At 40.3% G+C, this 19,494-nt stretch overlaps 1 protein-coding gene across 1 annotated transcript in view; it reads left to right on the top strand.

The window, feature by feature from the left end:
• Window positions 1–19,494, top strand: part of NKAIN3 (sodium/potassium transporting ATPase interacting 3) — a 624,119-nt gene that overhangs the window by 564,438 nt on the left and 40,187 nt on the right. The window contains exon 6 of the mRNA XM_059168851.1: window positions 10,777–10,837. Within this exon, the coding sequence (XP_059024834.1) occupies window positions 10,777–10,837 (61 nt within the window). The remainder of the gene's footprint in view (window positions 1–10,776; window positions 10,838–19,494) is intronic.

Here is a 19,494-nt window from a genome sequence, read left to right as displayed (position 1 = left end):
ACAACCTCAGCTAGTAACAATAGTCAGGATCAGAGATGACTTTGATCCTCTCCTGAAGTTTGTTTTGGTTCTTCCTCCCCAGATCCCAGGCAGATTTTTCTCTTACTAAGTTTGTGCCAAGCCTGGACTGTCCCTGCTTGCTCTCTTTTACCCAAGGAGATATCAACATAACACCAATAAGGACCACGCTGCTAATGTCAAAGAGTGACTTGTTGCTGAGTCCTACCATTGACCTAGAGTCTTTTGGTCTCTGCTGCCACAGTAAGAACTGCTTGTGGATGCTGTGGCCAGGCTGAGAAACAGTGGTGGATTAACTGGGCCCAGCAGGGATGACGATGTGGGAGCCTGGCGGAACCTAACACTTACAGTCAACTTGGAACGTAGTGCCAATACTATGTGAATTTGGACGGATAAAAAGGCCATTAGATTTGACAAAATGTAGGCTGCTAACCTTTAAAAGAGCAGTCTCAGCAGAAAAGTAGGGCCAGAAGCCAAATTGCAGTGAATTAAGGAAGAAATGCAAAGCAAAGGAAAGGCAGCAGCTGATAAAAACATTCATTTCAGAAATTTGTGGGTGGAAGGAAGAAGCTGTAAGACATAACAGAATCAAGTGACATTTTTGTAAGATAAGGGGAAACTAAACGTTTTTGAAGGCATAAGGGAGAGTCTGTGAAAAGAAGATATCGCAGACAAACTCCAAAGAGCAAAAGAAAGATCTTTGAAAATCAAGATAAGAAAACAACATCAGTGAAGGGGGTTGGTTATCATAAAGAGAAAAGATTCCTTACCCTCAGACACATCAAAAAGGCATAATGGAAAAATATAGGAAGAAAATACAATGAATTGTGTCTTTGGATAGATTATTTGGTTTACTTTAACTGTCCTACACTCAACAAAGTAATAGGAAATATTAAGGAATGTGTTGAGTTAAATGTGGAACTTTCATAAAACCAAAGATTTTTATTGTAGGAAAAGCTTATGGAACAATCTATTAATGTACTCTCTTCATCTGAAGAGATGGGAACCCGTGAATGAGTAAGATAAACCTATTTGCCAAAATGGGTTTAAAGGAGTCTAGTGGCTGTCAGGATTTGATGCTGTCTAGAAGAATCCCTAAAGATCGTGTGCTAGAGATGAAGACAGAATTTGCCAAGTAAATGAAGCCAAAGCTAAGGCTGAAGCCAAGGGTAACTTGAGAATGGAGATGAAAGCCAAAGTTGCAGCTGAAGCAGTTCAATGTAATTTATTTGTAGGACCTGAGCATTATAGTTCTACTTTACTTTGTGACCCAAGAGCGGGGACAAGAAAATGAGAAGCAAAAGTGATAGCGGGTTGGGGCTTAGTGTGGTCTGTTGCTGAACAAGAAGGAAGGAGACCCTATGGCTGTAGGAGCACAGTATGAATGACTTGCTCAGTCAGTGGGGAACCTCTAATAAAACGAGCATCTTCATTTCAGATCTTGCCTGGTGAGTGCAGATCTTGCCCAGTTTGAACCGTGTCAAAAGCATAGACCTTTGCAGACTGAAGGTCTGTGTTTGATTCCAGACTCTACTAGTAGCTCGATATGTAACCAGAAGCAAGTTATTCAGATTTTTGGGCTCCTCATTCATAGAAGAGTGATAATAATACTCACCTCACGAATATGTTGTGAAAATTAAGTTACCAAGAAATTAGCACTAAGTACTAGCCCTGGTAAATACTCAAAATGTGGCTACAAATTGTTCCATTGGTCTCTTCTTCTAATGAGATGTAAATATGCATGATATGTAAGTGGATATAATCTGTCTTGAAGTATTAGATTATTACTATAAAAATACAGTATAATATATGCCATCTAGATATTCTCTAGAATTCTCTGTAATGAATGAAATCATTCTCTCAGCTCACCCTCACACCATGTAAAAAAGTAGAGAGCTATTCAAACTTAGTAGGGAACATATACTTTCTGTAATGACTCTGAAGGAGATAGCCTTGGGGGACCTTGAATGCCATCTTAAGATGCCATATATTTTTTTAAGTTTTACTTGTTTATTTGACAGAGAGATATCAGAAGTAGGCAGAGAGGCAGGCAGGCAGGGGCGGGGGAGCAGACTCCCTGCTGAGCAGAAAGCCAGATCAAGGGCTCAATCCCAGGACCCTGGGATCATGACCTGAGCCTAAGGCAGAAGCTTAACCCACTGAGCCACCCAGGCACCACAAGATGCCATATTTTTAAAGCTTATTGAACACCATTCGCTCCCACTGAGTGTATATGGCACCAGAGCTTCCTCCCACACACTTGCTACCTTTCAGGGCAGAGTAGGGAGACCCAGCTCGAACTACCATTGAACCAATGCCTTCCTCCTGGGTTGTCCACACAGCAGAACAGTTTCAGTCTGATTACTGATGAAGTAGAACTAAAACAGGAATCAGTAGTCCAACATAATGCCAACTATTCTCATCCTTAAATACCTGAAATAGAAGCAGAAGTGCCATTTCATTTCACTCACAACTACATAAATAGTATAACCTATTTTTAAGGATATTTATGAGTATAGTATATCTACAGAGATTTTTTAAAAGTGTAAATTAGATCTTTAAGCATCTAGAAATCTCACTGGCTCCTAAAGTAAAATATTTTAAACCAAACAACAACAACAACAACAAAGATTGAAAAAATTGTTTTTAAACTACCTTCTTTCAGTCTTACCCTCCTTATCCAGCCAAAATGTCTCTCAAGAGACACTGAAGGTACATGAAAGGGGTACAAAAAGACTCAATATGCTCTAGTAAGCTAGACAGAAGATTCAAAACAAGTCCTAAGGAAAGAGGTTTGAGTTGTCAGAGAGTGAATTCAGTAGCTCAAGATGAGAAAAGGGAACTGAAGGTCAAACAGGAAGTCTGAGGTCAGTCTGGGTAGATGCAGGAGGAGGGGAAGGCTCCTGCCCAAGCCCAGCTTTTACTCCAATTTCCTGAACCTGATTCCCATTTGAAAGGTCAGGTGAAAGGAAGAGGCAGAGCTCCGTGCACCCTGGCTTATTTAGGACTCCGCAGAGCCAGGAAGACATGTAGGCTCACCCGAGACTTCACCCGTCACATTCTGACCCTGTCACAAAAACAACTCTTTATCACCAAACTCCACTTAGAAGAATCTTTACATACTCAAAAATTCTGAGTTTACATTTAGGATTGTAAAGCAGCTAAAAGCCAGATGAAGTTTTCCTTAATAGAAACATTTTTCTTCAGATTACCTCATGACACTTGGGTACTGTAACCTTACCCAACTATTCACACGATATCATTGAAGAATTACTGAAATTGATAGTGAACATTTGGAAAAGTCCTAGGTAAAATGATCTACCTGAAAAGGTACATTTGTTTATTTGTTTGCTGTTTAAATAATGCTCTTATTCTTCAAACAACTTGCCACCAGAAATGCACAGTCTGACAACTACGCTCTGCGAATCAGAGTAACATTTGTGTCCTCTACGATATTGCTGAGCTGGCTTGTGCAAAGGGTCTGCATCACAAAAGCATGTCATTAAAAGGCTTATCTTCCTTGGTAGAAGCCAGCAACCCATTTGTTTTCCATTTTGACTGTCTATACAAGTGCTTCCTATACACGTAAGGGCAATAAATCCCCAAAGCCCGAATAAATGCGGTGCTGTTGCTGTTGTGCATTTTTATGGTCATCGTGGAGAAAACAACTTATTTCCATATTCATTGATTCATTTGGAGCCCAGCGTGCCAGTGGGACTCTTAGGAGATTGAACCAAATGTCTTCAAATAATTTCAGGCTTCAGTTGGCATAGGGCACTTCCATAAACAGACATAACTCTAATTCTGGATTCCTGAAGGAAACGTAGGGACAGCTTGACTAAAAACAAAAAGAAGTTAGGACTCACTAGGATTCACAGCCTCCCCAGAGTGATCCACATAAATAAAAAACCAGTTCCTCCTCTGACTTCTTCCCCTGAAGATCCCAAGATCCTAGACTTCTATTCTGCTGGGCACGCAAGAGAAAGCAGATGGGCGTGGGTGACAGTTGCACAAAAAGGCCCTCCCGGGAGTCATAGAGAAAGAAATGTGTCCACACAGCACTGTGAGATGAGACTGTCCACCAGCTGCCTGTTCTTCAGTCCCAGGGATTCTTTGATCACTCCCTAGGAAGGAAGGATATGCCTGCTGTCCAGTCCAAAACTCAGGGTGAGCCATGGCACAAAGCTGAACCCCTACCCCCTTCTAGAAGAGAAAGTCAGAAGATTCTCTACTACACTAGACTAGGAAACAACCATGTGTTGTGTGTCTGGACTCTGACATACCTCCAGGGCATGCTGAAGTCAGGCTTGCTGTGAGAGTTGAAGCATTACCATCCATCATGACAACCATTGTATCACTTCAATCAGGTGGCTAAAAAATTCTTACTCCATTGTATTATTTCTCCTTCCTTCATTGAAGGAAGTAGTGTGCATTTGGGAACACATTAGCTACCTTCAATATACTTGAACTGTTTGGTTTCATATAAACCCAACCAAGAGTTAAGTCATCAGTGAAAAGAGCTTAATATCCCATTTCTTTCTACATGTTTATGTCCTATCCATCTTCCCAAGATGGTACAATCACTGGCTTGTACTTGTGTTTATTACATGACCCAGACATTATCACAGCAAAGCAGAAAAATCTATGGAACCTATCAAATCAGGATAACAGGTGCTGATGCACACAGGCAGAGCTGGTTTTACGTCAGCTGAGTAACAGGGTAACTGGTGTGGAAATTTCAGGGCTGCTAATGTGCTGGAATTCTGAAATTCATCTCCTTCATTCTAGCCATACTGGTTTCCTTCCCACACTTTGCTTTGACATCCATGCTTCCCATCATTGCCTTGTTCAAAACCATTTAAAAAGTACCTTCTTTGTACGAGGCAAAATACTAAGTTTCAGAACTTAGTCAAGCAAAGTCAAGTTGAGAAAAAGTTTTCACGTTGAAAGAGCCTGGCAGTTGAGACAAACATGCAAATTGATAAAACGGGCCTCCATGAAAGAATCCGAGGATGTGCCAAAGAAGTAGAAGGAGTAGATCTTCTCCCTGAAGGAACCAGGGCAGGACTCTGGGGATGTGGACTTGGCATCAGCTCCCAGAGGAGTCCTGCCTTCAAAAACCTACTGGGAAGAGAACAAATGGATGCATAGCTCTGACACAAAGTGATATTGGGAACTGCCATTAGAGATACAAAAACAAAGTACTGAGAAGGTTCAGACTAGAGGTGTTTTCATGGGAGAGATCAAAGAAAGTGATGTTTACAACAGGGCTTAAAGGATGAGAGTGTCTGTGCAAACAGAGATGTGAGACTGGGTTAGGGGGTTGTGAGCAAGCGAAGAATGGGATATGCCTGGGAGCTGGAGCACAGCTCATGCCAGAGAATTGTGGGGAATAAGCCTTGAAAGCCAAGTTGAGGCAGGATTATAGAGGACTTGGAAGCAGATAAAAGTGATGTGTGCTTGGACAGACAAATAATCTTTGTTTTCCGTTACCCCCAAATTGTGAATCATGATTTAAAAAAAAAAAAACGTATTCCTCTTGGAAAACAAACGTGCTGTATTAATGTCTCTCTTTAAAAACAAACAAAAACAAAACCAAACAAACAAATTAAAAACACTAAACTAAAGCTGAGACAAAAGAACAAAAAAACTACATTGACCTCACATCTTTTTCCAGCTACTATTCCTTTCTCTATTCTCCTTTTCCAAAACTCCTTGAAAGAATTGTTGACATCCTATTTTCTCTTGAACCCACTCTGGTCAAACTTTTGCCCCATTTTCCACCTGAACAACTCCCATCAAGGTCATCCATGTGCTCCACACTACCCAGTCTAGCGGTCAAGGCTCATGTTCATTGTCCTTAACTTACCAGAGACCTTTGGCATGGTTGATTGCCCTTGGTTTTGGGGGCCGGGGGCAGAGGGAGATGGAAAGAGACAGAATCTCAAGCAGACTTCACATCCAGTGTGGAGCCCAATGCAGGGCTCAATCTCCTGACCATGAGATCATGACCTGAGCCAAAATCAAGAATTGGACGCTTAACTGAGTCACCCAGGCACCCCACCCTTGCTTTCTTATGTCATTGTACTGAATTCTTAAGTCACTGAAAAGGTCAAGACTGTTCAGTCTCTTTACGGATTCTTGGTTTCTCCCCAAACCCTAAATGTCAAAATGTTCCAGAACTTCATCTTTTAACCCGTTTCTCTAACTTCACTCATTTCCTTATTGTGATATAGCTTTAAATACCATCTATAGATACATTGATAACTCCCACATTTATAATCAGTCTACCTGATCAGTTTCTCAGGATCGTGTTTTCAGCAAACAACCTTTAGGGATGAGGTCACTGCTCCCCCATCCTACCCCAACAAGGAGTAGGCTTGCTTCCCTTTGCTGTAAAAGTAGCTAAACGCTCCTCTCCTGTAACGGAACCCATTATATGTGCAGGGGTCCATCATGGCCCAAGGAGAACGCCTCAGAGATATAAAGTTGATGCTGGCTGCTGAGCTCTAAGTAATAAAGTCCTTTGTCTCTGACCCAGCATCCATGAAACAGTAACAGGCTAACTTGCTAGCTTATAGAGTCAATCCCAAATGCTGCACAGTTCTTAATATTAAGTACTTATGCTTCCTTTTATAAGCAACTTAACACTTTAACCCAAATAAATTATATATAGAAGGGTTTACTCCCAAATGTTCAAGTTTATGACTTTCATAAGGATAAAGCTCTACACAGAATGAAGTGTTTGACAGAAATGTTTTCTCCCTCCTCCTATGGATGGCTTTGGCCAAGACCTTTACAGAATTATTTTGGATTTGAGGAAAAATTGACTAACAAAGAACATTTTAGAACCTGGTACTGTGTAGAGAAACTTCTGGCATTCCTTAAGGAATCTCTTAAACTTTAATGCTTAAATGTTGATGCGAATGCTGAGAAATTTAGGAAGGTAGTTGGGAAGTTATTTTTGATCAAGGATCCTTTTAGCTTCCCTCAAATCCACCGATTCGTTCACCCTAAGCCAGGGCCCGTACAAGCTCTTCTGAGTTCCTTAGATGAGATTTTTCATCCATCTGCTGCATCTGAAAGTGATCCCTTAAGATAGTCATACTTCTAGAGACGACTCATTTCTCTGATTCATTCTTAACGAAGATCCACAACTAGCAGGACACATAGCCAGTGGCTCTCATCCTAATTTCTACATGTGTGAAACCAAATCCTGCCAACCCTTATGTAAGGCCTGCAGGCCAAAACAAATCAATCTCATAGACAAATCCTACTTGCAAAAACGACTCAATCTTTTACACAAGAAGTGGTGTTGGAATCTAGTCTTAATGTCATTTGCATTCATTTACTATGTCAAAAAAGATGGGATCTATGCAGTCAGAATTCGCAGTACTTGGAGAAAATCATTTAAGTGTTCTAACTATAGAGAATGGATGGCTTTAGTGGGAGAGAAGTGTCTTTAAAATTACTGACTCCTTCAAAACTGTATTAAAAGCAGACATAATCGGGACTATCCTGGTATTATTTACTTTATGTGTCTTTGCTGTTGGCAAGAATGCACGTTATTCCATTTCTTGGAGATAAGCAGAACCACAGGGACTATTTCAACTCATATTCTTGGAAACCAAGAACTATACAACAGTCAGCCGTCAACAAATTGGTGATTAACATGATGTCTAGACAGGTTCTCATGAGAATAACATTATTAATTAAGCAGCAGTTTGGTTAATCATGATAGCAAGAGTAATTTTTGGAATAAATATTTTATTAGTGTGCCCATCAATAAAGCAAAAGTAAAAGAATATATGTTAATTAATTCATTTGTTGTAACATTGAGATTAAGGCTGGCAATTTCTGTTTGAAGGCCCAGAGAATGAGCTAATATTTTTAGTGTGGCATGTCTTTATCTTACTGCTTCAGCTAATGGTACTGTATATTTCAATTACCTAGCCAAAATTCCTTTCTTGTCATCTATCAAGATATTATTAAGCTCCATTAGTGAATAACTGAACTTGACAAATTTTCTGTTGCTATACATTTATCTGTTCTTTTAAAACCGGGTGTCTCCCGTTTCATCAGTAACAAAAACTTCACTGAATGAGGAAAGATAGTGAGCTGTAACTATAATTAAGACCCCTATCTTACTTTCCATCAGTCAAAAGACTCATTTGGAAAAGAAGTAAATATACTGGCCACTTCTCTTCAGTACACAGACAATAAATCTTTCCAGAAAATACAGTTTACCTGGTATTTTTGGTATAACTCATAGCACTAAAATTACAAGGAAGAAATATAAGGCAATAAAATTAAGTAAAAAAAAATTTTTCTTAAAAAATTATTCAGGTGAATAATTTAGGTGCTCTCTTTTATCTCTATAAAAGAACATCTGAGAAAGCTTCCAGGTTGGTGAACACTTAGGGATTTGTGGTGCACTCAAGAGAGCATGGGAGCTCTGCACTTTTCCCCCACACCTTGCCTCATACATTGCTTTCATCTAGCTATTCCTGAATTATATCCTTTTCTAATAAACCAGTAATTAACAGGAGACCACAAGTTATATAAGGACCTGAAGAACATCCTGAGTGCAGTGAAAGTGGTGCATGAAATTTCAAAGGGAACTTCAGAAAGCCTACAGGAGATCAACAGCAGTGAGTGGGACAGTCATGAGAACCCCATGACCACTGCAGGGAATAATGACCTCCTTTAGGAAGACTACGAAGAGAAATGAACTGACCAGGCTTTGAGAATCATGGAAAACTATGTAGTTTCATTCAGCGAGATGAAGAAAAGAATTGCTAAGTGGATTGGAAACTCATGGATGGAGACCATGCCCAGCACCACCTGGAAGTGATGCATTATGCAAGAAGAAAGAGGAGGGCAGTGTGGCCAGGCTGAAGAAGAGTTCATCAAAGTCCAGACTATGTTTAAAGCTAACTGCAGGGGCACCTGGATGGCTCAGTGGGTTAAGCCTCTGCCTTCAGCTCAGGTCGTGATCTCAGGGTCCTAGGATCGAGTCCCATACTGGGCTCTCTGCTCAGCAGGGAGCCTGCTTCCCTTTCTCTCTCTTTGCCTGCCTCTCTGCCTACCTGTGATCTCTCTCTGTCAAATAAATAAATAAAATCTTAAAAAAAAAAAAAAAAGCTAACTGCAGTTGTTGCAGTCTGAACCAGGAACCACTAAAGGAGCTGCCTATTCTTTATAATAATGTTATAGCCTGTGACCATCTTCCAAAACATTTCTAAGTTGAGGGACATCTTCTACGGGGAAATGAACAAATTCAACCACAATTTCTGTGAGGTAATGAACAAGCTGGAGAAGCAGAATTCCAAGAGTCTCGCTGGTGAAGGGACCATCAACCAGCAACAGATGCTCTTTGGTGGTCTCTTCCTTGGTTCCAACACCTACAGTTCTAGCCCTCTTAGCTCACCAGTCCCTCTGCATTTTCCTGAAAGAGTGGGATGAAATCCACTCCAGCAAGTGAAGAAGAACTAGCATCTGAGCCTGCCCCGTGTAGACAGTCTGGAGGTGAATTCCAGATTCAGGTTCTTCATCTGCAGGCTAGTCACAAACCCTAGATAGATTGTTCTCTGTATTGAGCTTCACTCTTTGACACAGGGACTATCAAAAACATTTCCTTTCCGAATGTTATTTTATAAGGGGGAGGTGGGGATAGACTTCAACAAGAGAGAGAAGTAAGACACAGACTGTATGGCCACTAATTAGGTATGTATTTGTTATCAAAGTACTCAAGAGTAATTTTGGACTCGATGGGATGGATTCATAATTCTGTCCTCCAGGAACTGCTGTGTCTCCAGCTCCACAAAGTAAGAACTGCCTTCTCAGTATGATAAGTACAGAAAACAACATGAAAAGGTAGAAAGCCTACACTTTGGCACCTGCATTTATTTAACCACTAGTAGCCAAAGTACAAATTATCTCTTCAATGTCATTGTATGATTAATGACCTCAAAGTTAATGCATTTTCTTATGGTATAATTAACAAAACAATTTAGTATTTAAATAGAATTTATAGTCTCAGAGCATTTCAAATAATTAAGTAGATGATTGGTATTTAATTTACAATTAACATATTTTGATTCCTTTTATAGCCATAAAATTGGCTATTAAATAGTAAATAAATAAATAAATAAATGGCGACTAGATATTAAAATAGTTGTAGTAATAATGAGTGCTACTACAAATTGTTCTTTAAATAGTCCAAACTTAAAAATATATGTTCTGAATAATTTGAGGTCATTTTAAAAGTATGAGAACTGGAAATCCCAAGTCAAAAGCTAAGTCAAATATCTAGAAAATATTTCCCATTCCTGTGTACTGTTTTATAAAGTTATAGCAGCTAAGCAGTAATAGAAAAGCTCTTTAAAATCACAGCTATTTTGGGGGCACCTGGGTGTCTCAGTGGGTTAAGCCTCTGCCTTCAGCTCAGATCATGATCTCAGAGTCCTGGGATGGAACCCCGAATCAGACTCTCTGCTCAGTGGGGAGCCTGCTTTTCCCCTTTCTCTTCCTGCCTCTCTGCCTGCTTGTTCTCTCTCTCTGTCAAATAAATAAATAAAATCTTTTAAAAATAAAATAAAATCACAGCTGTTTTTTAAAAACAAGATTTTTTTCCTATTAAGATTCACAGACATCATTACTATATACTCTTAATCTTTATTTTATTGGATTATATAGGCTCTTCAGTTCTGGATATTTGACATTGATTCTTAAAGTATTTTTTTTTCTCTTTTGCAGTTGGTTGGTTTTGTGTATGCCTGTTATGTGATCAGTATTTTCATGGAAGAAGAGGACACCTGTAAGTACTATTATAGCTACTTGTGGCTTTATTTTGGGTAAGCTATAGCTTCCAAAGTGAATCATTGGAGGACTATGAAAGCTTTCATAGCTGGAATTTAAAATGACTGAATGAAGCCCAGTAAAGTCACAATCAAACGTTTGCAAACAGAACTGCTCACAAAGAACATGACACTAAGGTTTGAAACTCTCAATCCCTACTGTATGTGTGGCTGCCCAGAGTCGTGGAGATCTACAGATTGTTGTCATACCATGTCGTAGTAACTTTTCTCCAAAGATCTAAACATAACGTGGAATAGAAAATTGGGGATTATTTTATCCATGATCCATCTTAAGTATGCTACTGAAGAATTTTGACATCTGACTGATAACAATAACATCAATACAGTACATCATAGCAAGAATTCTAGCAATGCAAATTGTATAAAATGCTCCACAAAACTAAAAATAACAACCTTCAAGGTGAGATGTAAAAAAAAAAATTTTTAAAGAAATGCCATAAAATAAAAAAAAAAAAAAGAAATGCCATAAAATAACTAATAGGATGCTAAAAAGCTAAGTATTCATGTTTCAGCAGAATACTACCAATGAAATAAAAGACAGAGAGGACCTGACATTACCTGGGCAGAGGTTTAGCAACATATGCCAAAAGCCCACTGATGCATAAGGCACATTTCGGTGCAACTGTTATGAGCTCATGTGATACCAAGGAAAATTTTACTTTATTTTTAAAAAATAAGTCATTATTAGATAAACAAATCACATCCACCTATCTCAAAGTTTCAGTTATATCATTACAGTTACTGTCTGGGTTATAAAGTTGACCTTTTAAAAAAAAACAAGGATGAGTGTCCTGTTAGCCATGGTGACCTCTTTCTAGAGCATAACTCCAAAGGGGTCTGATGAATGCTTCCCACAGTACATGAGCTGGAATCCATGTGAGGATTTATTTAACCAACTGGAAGAAATATGGGACCCTGAGATTAAATTCTCAGGTAGTGAAAATGTGTGAACATACTGCATTCTATCTTTTACACTGGCTTAGGGGTATTTTTTTTTTTTAAATACTAGATGAACCAGAAAGTTTTTTGACATTTCAGAAGTGCAGTTGTAATGACAGCACTTCCCACTCTGAGGTTAACGTCAGAACGTATATTTTCAGGAGTTCCATTAGTAGCTTTCCAATCTGACATAGTTAACCCACAGAAAATTAGCAGCAGGTTTCCAACCTACAGCTGAGATAGGCTGTATCTCCAAAAACATGAGACCTAAAGGAAATTATTAGAATAAACACTTCAAAAAAACAAAAACTAAAACAAAAACACTGCCTGATAAATCCCAACTGAATCCCTTATAAAGTAAGTTTGAATCAGTACCAAAAGTGCCTGTTTCTTGTTCTCCTCACTGAACTCAGAGGCTTTCATTCTCCAGATTACTGTATTGTGCGAGAAGAGGCAGATTCATCAATAATGTTTTCTCAAATAAAATTAAGAACAAAAAAAAATAATGTTTTCTCCATTAGAATAAATATATACAGGACTTTTCCTTGAGGCTTGTGATTTTAAGCAAACCTTGGAAATCCAAAATGACATGCAAAAGAAAAGGCTCATCTACGCTGGGTAAAGGATTTATTTTGACCTTCTGTCAGTCTTCTTTCAAAGTAATAATGTCGGTGGCTATGGATTGTATTGCTACTGGCAGATATTATAGTGCCGTTGACTTTGATGTCTTTAATTAGCTTACATTTTTCTGTAGAAATCTCTGAATCAGTTATTAGAATGCTCCTCAAACTGGCATTCACGCAGCTGCTGGAAGCCCATGCTATTAATGGTTTAATTCCAGTGTTTGTTAGGAGGGCCACGCATTAAGTTACCAGGAGACATCTAGATATAGTAGTCGTGTTACCATCAATTCAAACAAAACATAGAGCCAGAAAAAGTGTGGTGGGTGCGCAAGACAAAATAAATATGCCCTACACTGACTTGACATGATGATCTACTGGAAGAAAGACGACAGGGAGAAAGCAATCACAAACCTTTTAGTCTAATAGTTCTCAAGTGAGTGTAACTTTACATTTTTTATTGAAAGAAGTCGAAATCAAAGTGCAGTTGTAATTAAATTGTCCCAGAGTCTTCAGGAGGCAGATGTGAGCAAAAGAAATGTCTGGAAACCAATTGCAATGATCTCATAGACCAGTCCAATCTGTGCCAACACTTAGCTTTCAGGTGCAATAATGAACCACCCTTTGGATGTGACATTACCGACCCAGAGTCAAAAAGAGGTGTCTTTTGATTGTTTTTTTCAAAATGTAAACCTACAGTGAGAAAGCAGTACTGGTAGCTTTCCAATTTGTCTAAGTATACTTCTGGAAAGCCAATTCTGAAAGGTAACTGCAAATATATAATGTAATGTCACAGTATTTTGGCAGACAATGTATCATTTATCATTTCAATTCCTATTCTAACTAATGAAAATCTCTGCATTATTCAGAATGCAAAGTTAAGCCTTGTTCTTGGACTGAAAGCTGTCTGCCAGCCTTAAAAATTAATAACAGCTACCCACTCTCTCCTCTGCACCGCCTAAGTGGTTCTATGGGACTAACATTTCAGCTGATGGACATGTCTGAAGGGTAATAAATGCTTGAGGAAACATTTATTTCCAGCCACCCATCTTCTTAGTTACCTTTTGGCCTCTTCTGCTAACTATATCTCTTCTAAAGACTCGGATTGCAGGTCAAAGACAATGAAATAAAAAGCTCAAACAGGGAAGAATGCTGTTCGATGGGGTCAGAACTTCCCATCACTCATTCCAACAAAGAAACCTATTTATAGCTCTTGTTTCATTTTTATTTCTTTTTTTAATATCTATCAATCTCTACGAACACTTTTGTGAGACCAGGGTATTTGGAATCTGTAATCACAAAAACCTGTCGACGTCTTATTTGTGAATCATCTGCTGCTGAAAATGAACTTGTAGGCTTGTTACTATCTTGTCACACTTACGAAAAAGAATGTTTTTAATTCAGGGAAGTGTGTAGGCAAGGCAAAAGATGCTGAAAAATAGCATTAACGTATATAAATACTACTTCTTCTACCGAGGATCTGTTGTGAGCATGACTGCTTCTGATACCAGTTTGTAAATTGCACCTGGGACATCGTTTTGGTCTCACAAAAGCCAGTCTGGGTTGCATACGTTGAATAGTCACAGAAAAGTATATTGACAATCCTAAGATTTAGTTTTTGAGAAGGAAATAAATCCCCCCCAGATGCAGGTTTGATAATTTACATTGAAATTCTCAAAATGACTCTTTATGCCACCATTTGACCCTTGCTAATGTACTTTTGGGGAACTTCTCATTGGAAGGAAGCATGACTCTTGGAAAAATATTCCATATTCTACTGTCCTTGAGGCTTCCTGCAGGCTGGTGTTCATGTATTTTCCTCTCTGCCCATAAATTCCTTTTAAGAGTATAAGATGATATTACCATAGCAGTGATGTGACTTGGAAATAAATAACCCTGTCTACCTTAAAAATAAAATAGTCATCAGCAAAATTCATTTCTTTGGTAACAGCAGAGGAATCGTAATTTGGGACAAGCAAATGATGGGGAACCACAGGCAAGTCCCAAGAGACAAAGGGAAAGTCGGCTGTTACTGGGTTGTAGGAGGAAATTAGGCAGGGTTATTTTAAACAAAAGTTGGCTGGAGAAGAACAAGAAAGAGTACAAAGTTGCGGCATTCCTCATTAGTTTAAGCGTGGTTAGTGCGTTGCTGGAACAGGGAGGAATCTTCCTTCTTTTTCTTAAAAATGGAAGATGAAATTCCTATGTGAATAATGTCTTCCCTTGTCAAGATAATTCTTACCTTCCTTCTTCCTGCTGATACCACAGCCTGGTGCACGCGTGAGAAGTGCCCCTTCAGCGCTTCCCTGTTCCATTTTAAAGATCTATTGATTTCTTCATTTTGAGAGAGGGGTTGGTGGGGCAGCACGGAGGGAGAGAAAGTCTGAAGCAGACTCCCTGCTGAGCATGGAGCCTGATTCCATTTTAATGGAGATTTCCTTCATTTATTTTCACAACCCTTATCTCCTCCTAAGAATTTCCCAAGGCAGGTAATGGGAGGACAATTGGGTGGTTTGGATGTTAACTTCCCAGTATCCCTTCCTGGCTCTGAAATGTTTGGAGAAGCCTTAGGGAAGGAGAGTGACCTAAAAGTGGGGCACCAAGGGAAGGAGAGAAATCAGCAGGGGATGGAGGATCCTCAGAATAGAAAACGTCCATTGTGTGAGCTTTGCAACACACAGGCATTTGAAGTGGAGGGACAGGAGAATTTGCTGAATCAGAAACAAAAATGCAGGTATGATCCTTCAGTCACAGCCAACGTTTCAAAGGAGTCAGAACATTTGTTCAATAAGCCATCGAGAATCTACTGATTCGCAGAGGATAAATTTCTTTGGGTAACTACACAGTGGGGTTGCACCCAACTAACCTCACCACAGTGTAGACTTAGAGCCTGAAGCGTCTCCCCTAATTTGATGAGAAGACTTTATCAAATAGCTACAGAATTACTAGCTAATCTTCCAACCAGAATAGATGATTGGTGAGGTCAGGATCTTTTTTTTTTGTTCCTGATTTAATCCTAGAGCCTAGAAAATGCCTTGCACATAGTGATAAAGAAATGATTGCTGAATTTATAGCGCTAAATTCTCTTGGCCTAGCAACTCATTTTTAAAAATGGATTTCAAAACCCCAAGATTCTCAAATTTAATGAAATGATAGTGCCTTACATTTAAGAACTGAGTGAGATGCCTGATGCATGAACAAATATTTATGTTTGGCAAATGGCATTCCTGCATCTCTTTAATAAAATTAGATGAGTATTAGTAATTTTGAAGGTCAAGATTCAGGGAAATGGATTAAATTTCTACTATGCCACATCAGAGCAAGAGCTTGGGTTTGTCAGTTCATGGACAAGATATCACAGAGGGAACAGGGACCTGGAAGATAGATGCACTCACAGAATGAATTCAGTTACAAAATCTGGCCGAGGGAAGAGATTCACTATCCAGAAGTTAGACCCAGCACGGTGGTGACCTCACCCAGCACCACACAGGGAAAGGTAAGGCAGGACAGAATAGGATCCCAGCTACAGTGCTGTGGTTCAGAGACAGACTTCCAGTCCTCGGGTAGGTTATCAAGACAGTCTCTCTCCATAATGGATGTGTTAATTAACTCAACAGTGAGAATCCTTTCCTAGTGTATGTATACATCAAATCACCATTTATTAAACTTTAAATATATCACAATTTTATTAGTCAATTATACCTCAATAAAGCAAAAGGAAGGAAGAAAGAAAGAAACAAAGAAAGAAAATTTTCCTCTCAAGAAGAATATCATAAATGCCCAAATACCCAAACCAGTCAATCAAGTAGGAACTCTCCACAGGGACCAGAGAGAGAAGCCCTTTTACTAGAACCAGCTCCAAAGTCAGTGCTAAAATCACCATGAAGTAGAATCTAGACAGTTGCCCATTTTACTGAACCGGACTCTTCTAAGTCAGCCTAACTGGGGACAGTCCACAGCCATCTTCTCTAATCTCCTCATCTCCAGCCACATCTGTTTTCCTCAATCCACCAAACTCTTTCAGAGAGGCCTCTTCCCTCTGTTGACTCACTAACCTGCATACATCCTGCCCATCTCCGCTTAATTGTCTCTCCCAAAATTTAGCCACTTTCTCTCACTCTTCCTAGGCTGACTGAGGGCACCCATGATCTATTGTGAGATGCTTACATTGCACCTCTTCCTTGGAAACATTTAACATAACTGGATTTTTCCATCATCATGCCCCCAGGACCAGCCCGTTTCCTGACATAACGGACACCCTATACAATAGATAATGAGTGTTGAATGAGAAAGTATGAATAAATGGACTCAGAGGATGTTTGGGGTTTCCACTGGCAGAGACGAGGGAAAAAGTGTTTCCTTCCCTAATCTCTGTTTCCACGTGTGTGAATGACACTCCTGACACAAGCTAGAAACTCCCGCATGCAGTCAGTCACCAAATGATACATTGTCCCCTCTTTTCAAGTAACCAACAGCCCCACATGTTTGTTTGTTTTTAAAGATATATTTGAGCCAGAGAGAGAGTAATGGGGAGGGGCAGAGGGAGAGAGAAACTCAAGCAGACTGCGCACTCAACTCAGAGCCCAATGTGGGGCTCCATCTCACAACCCTGAGACCACGACCTGAGCCGAAACTGAGAGTCAGATGTTCAACCAGTTGCACCACTCAGGCGCCCCCCTCCACACACACACACACACACACACACACACACACACACACACACACGTTTTTTAACATTCTTCCCAGGGATACCTTCTTCCCCATGCCTCAGTACACCCTAAGCCTATCTCTGAATCTGTGCTCAAGTTACATTTTAATTAACTGCATCTCCTACTTGTAGCCGGGGATTGTGTCTTACTTACTGTAGGATCCCAGGACCTGATTCAATATCTGGAACATCATAGGAAACGAGCGTGTGTTTGTCATACATTTATTTTGTTGTACACACCCCCAGGTCTTTATGTTATCTTTCGTATCTCTTTCCTCCCACCTTACAAGAATTTAAATTACCCATTCCCTGCATGACAGGAAAAAAAAAATCTCATTAATTCACAATAAGGTATAAATTGGTTTGAGTACTTATATTCCCTGGAGATTTTCATCGGCTACTTGTCCGAAAGTTGATACCAGTAAGCAAAGAACACCTACTACCCCAGCGTAGGTTTTCATGTGCTGTGTTTCTACCTGAAATGGGATGGTGGAAATTAAATGAAGGCGGTCCTAACTCTGCTCTTTTCACATCAACTACTCGAATCACCTCCGAGGAGATCCCAAAGGCCCTCTGGGCTCTAACACTGCATGGCTCTGTGGAAGATGTCCGAGCTGGGTGTTATCTCAAGGCACAATCAAATGCATCACATTTTTTACATTCGTTTACAAATGGTAAATACCAGCAGCTGTTGAAAACATCCTGATCTTTCTGCCTCAGACTGATAGTCGATGGAGTGTGACGCCCCTTAAAGCAAGCCCTCTACACAAATGCCTGTCACGCTCAGGGAGGCACAATCACAACTCTCTACAGGCCTGCTCCGGACAGGCTGGAGCTTCCTGGTGCTCACTGTTAGCCAGTGGCCTACCGTGTGTGGCCTGCCCTTAGGTCGAGAAGGAAGAATGTGGGATCTGCCATCCAGATGGCCTGGGATGGAAGATGAGGGATTTGGGAACCAGATGTGATTATGGAGGAGCAGAGTCAAAAGTAAAAAAAAAAAAAAAAAAAAAAAAAAAAATCCACACCCTCCTGGCACCCTAAGTGCACAGTGAGGGGGAAAAAAAATGGGCTATAAGAATTATATATGGATCCTATGCATTGGTTTTATTCTGGATTATTAGTTGGAAACTTTAGGAGCCTGGGAGAAGAGCAACGGAGAGCTTTCTGACAGGACTTCCAGTCTCCATTTTAATGCTAAATCCAGTATCCTTACCCCAGCGCTTCTCAGGGAATACACTGATCTCTCCTTGTTCCATCTGTTCCTAAGCGAGCCTGATGCTGCACAGAACAACATGGCCACACCCACTGTCCCTGGTGCATCTTCACCATGTCCCCCGTGGGCTCGCCTCTCACTCATTCTGAGTCAGCGCCTTCTCAACTTTCCTTAAAACTACAGTCTTTGAGTTCTCTATCCTCACTTCAGGGAGGAGGAAGTGGACCCCAGAGAGGTGAGGTGACTCCCACCACCCTTGTCCTCCTCCGCCCCACACTCTCGGCACAGAGACTCGACCACTAAGGCTCTGTCACAAAGGAAATGGAAGCCAAGTAGGCAGGAGTCCCTAGAAATTCCTGGAGTCTCTCTTGCATCAGGACTGTCTATATATACCCACGATTATTTTCTTCGTGACAGAAGAAGAGGGCTTCATTCCCTCCCACCTAGTCAGGCACTCTTTCCATTAATTATTCCTTCTCTCTCTCTCTCTCTCTCTCTTTCTTCCTCTCTCACTCTCTCATTCTCCCCACCCCCCTCATCTATAACTCTCTCTTTTTCCTCCCCCTTCCCTGCTCAGTTTCTTCCTCTTGATGCATCTTTTTCCTTAGCTTATGAATAAGGTCACAAAATTAAAAAACAACAACAACAAAAAAAAACAGTGATTACCCTGACACCTCCATCCCCCACACCTGGACAGCGAGCTTTCCCATCCCTCGTGCTTCTTCCCTCCCTGTTCAGAGTTTTCCACAAAGTAGTCCAGACTCACGGTGCTCACTCTCTCACCTCCCACTCACTGTCGGGCTGCTGCTGCCAGGCCTTCTGTTCTATATTATTACTGAAAATGCTCACTCAGAGGCTGGCAATGACCTCTTAATTGTCAAATTCACTTAGAGCTCATCCAGCTTCATTATAATTGATGACTTTGGTCACTGCTGACTGCTCCCTCCTTGAAAATTTTCTGTTCTGGCTCTCCCATCTCTGGAGTTTTGCCAGGCAATTCCATCTCTTGAACAGCACTTATCCTACCAATTAAAAATTACTTCTAGGGGCACCTGGGTGGCTCAGTAGGTTGAGTGTCTGTCTTCTGCTCAGATCATGATCCCAGGGGTTTGGGAT

The sequence above is a fragment of the Mustela lutreola genome, chromosome 3 (genome assembly GCF_030435805.1).
Source record: "Mustela lutreola isolate mMusLut2 chromosome 3, mMusLut2.pri, whole genome shotgun sequence".
NCBI lineage: Eukaryota > Metazoa > Chordata > Mammalia > Carnivora > Mustelidae > Mustela > Mustela lutreola.
Note: the sequence above shows the minus strand (reverse complement) of the source record. Positions and strands in the feature narration are given on the sequence as shown.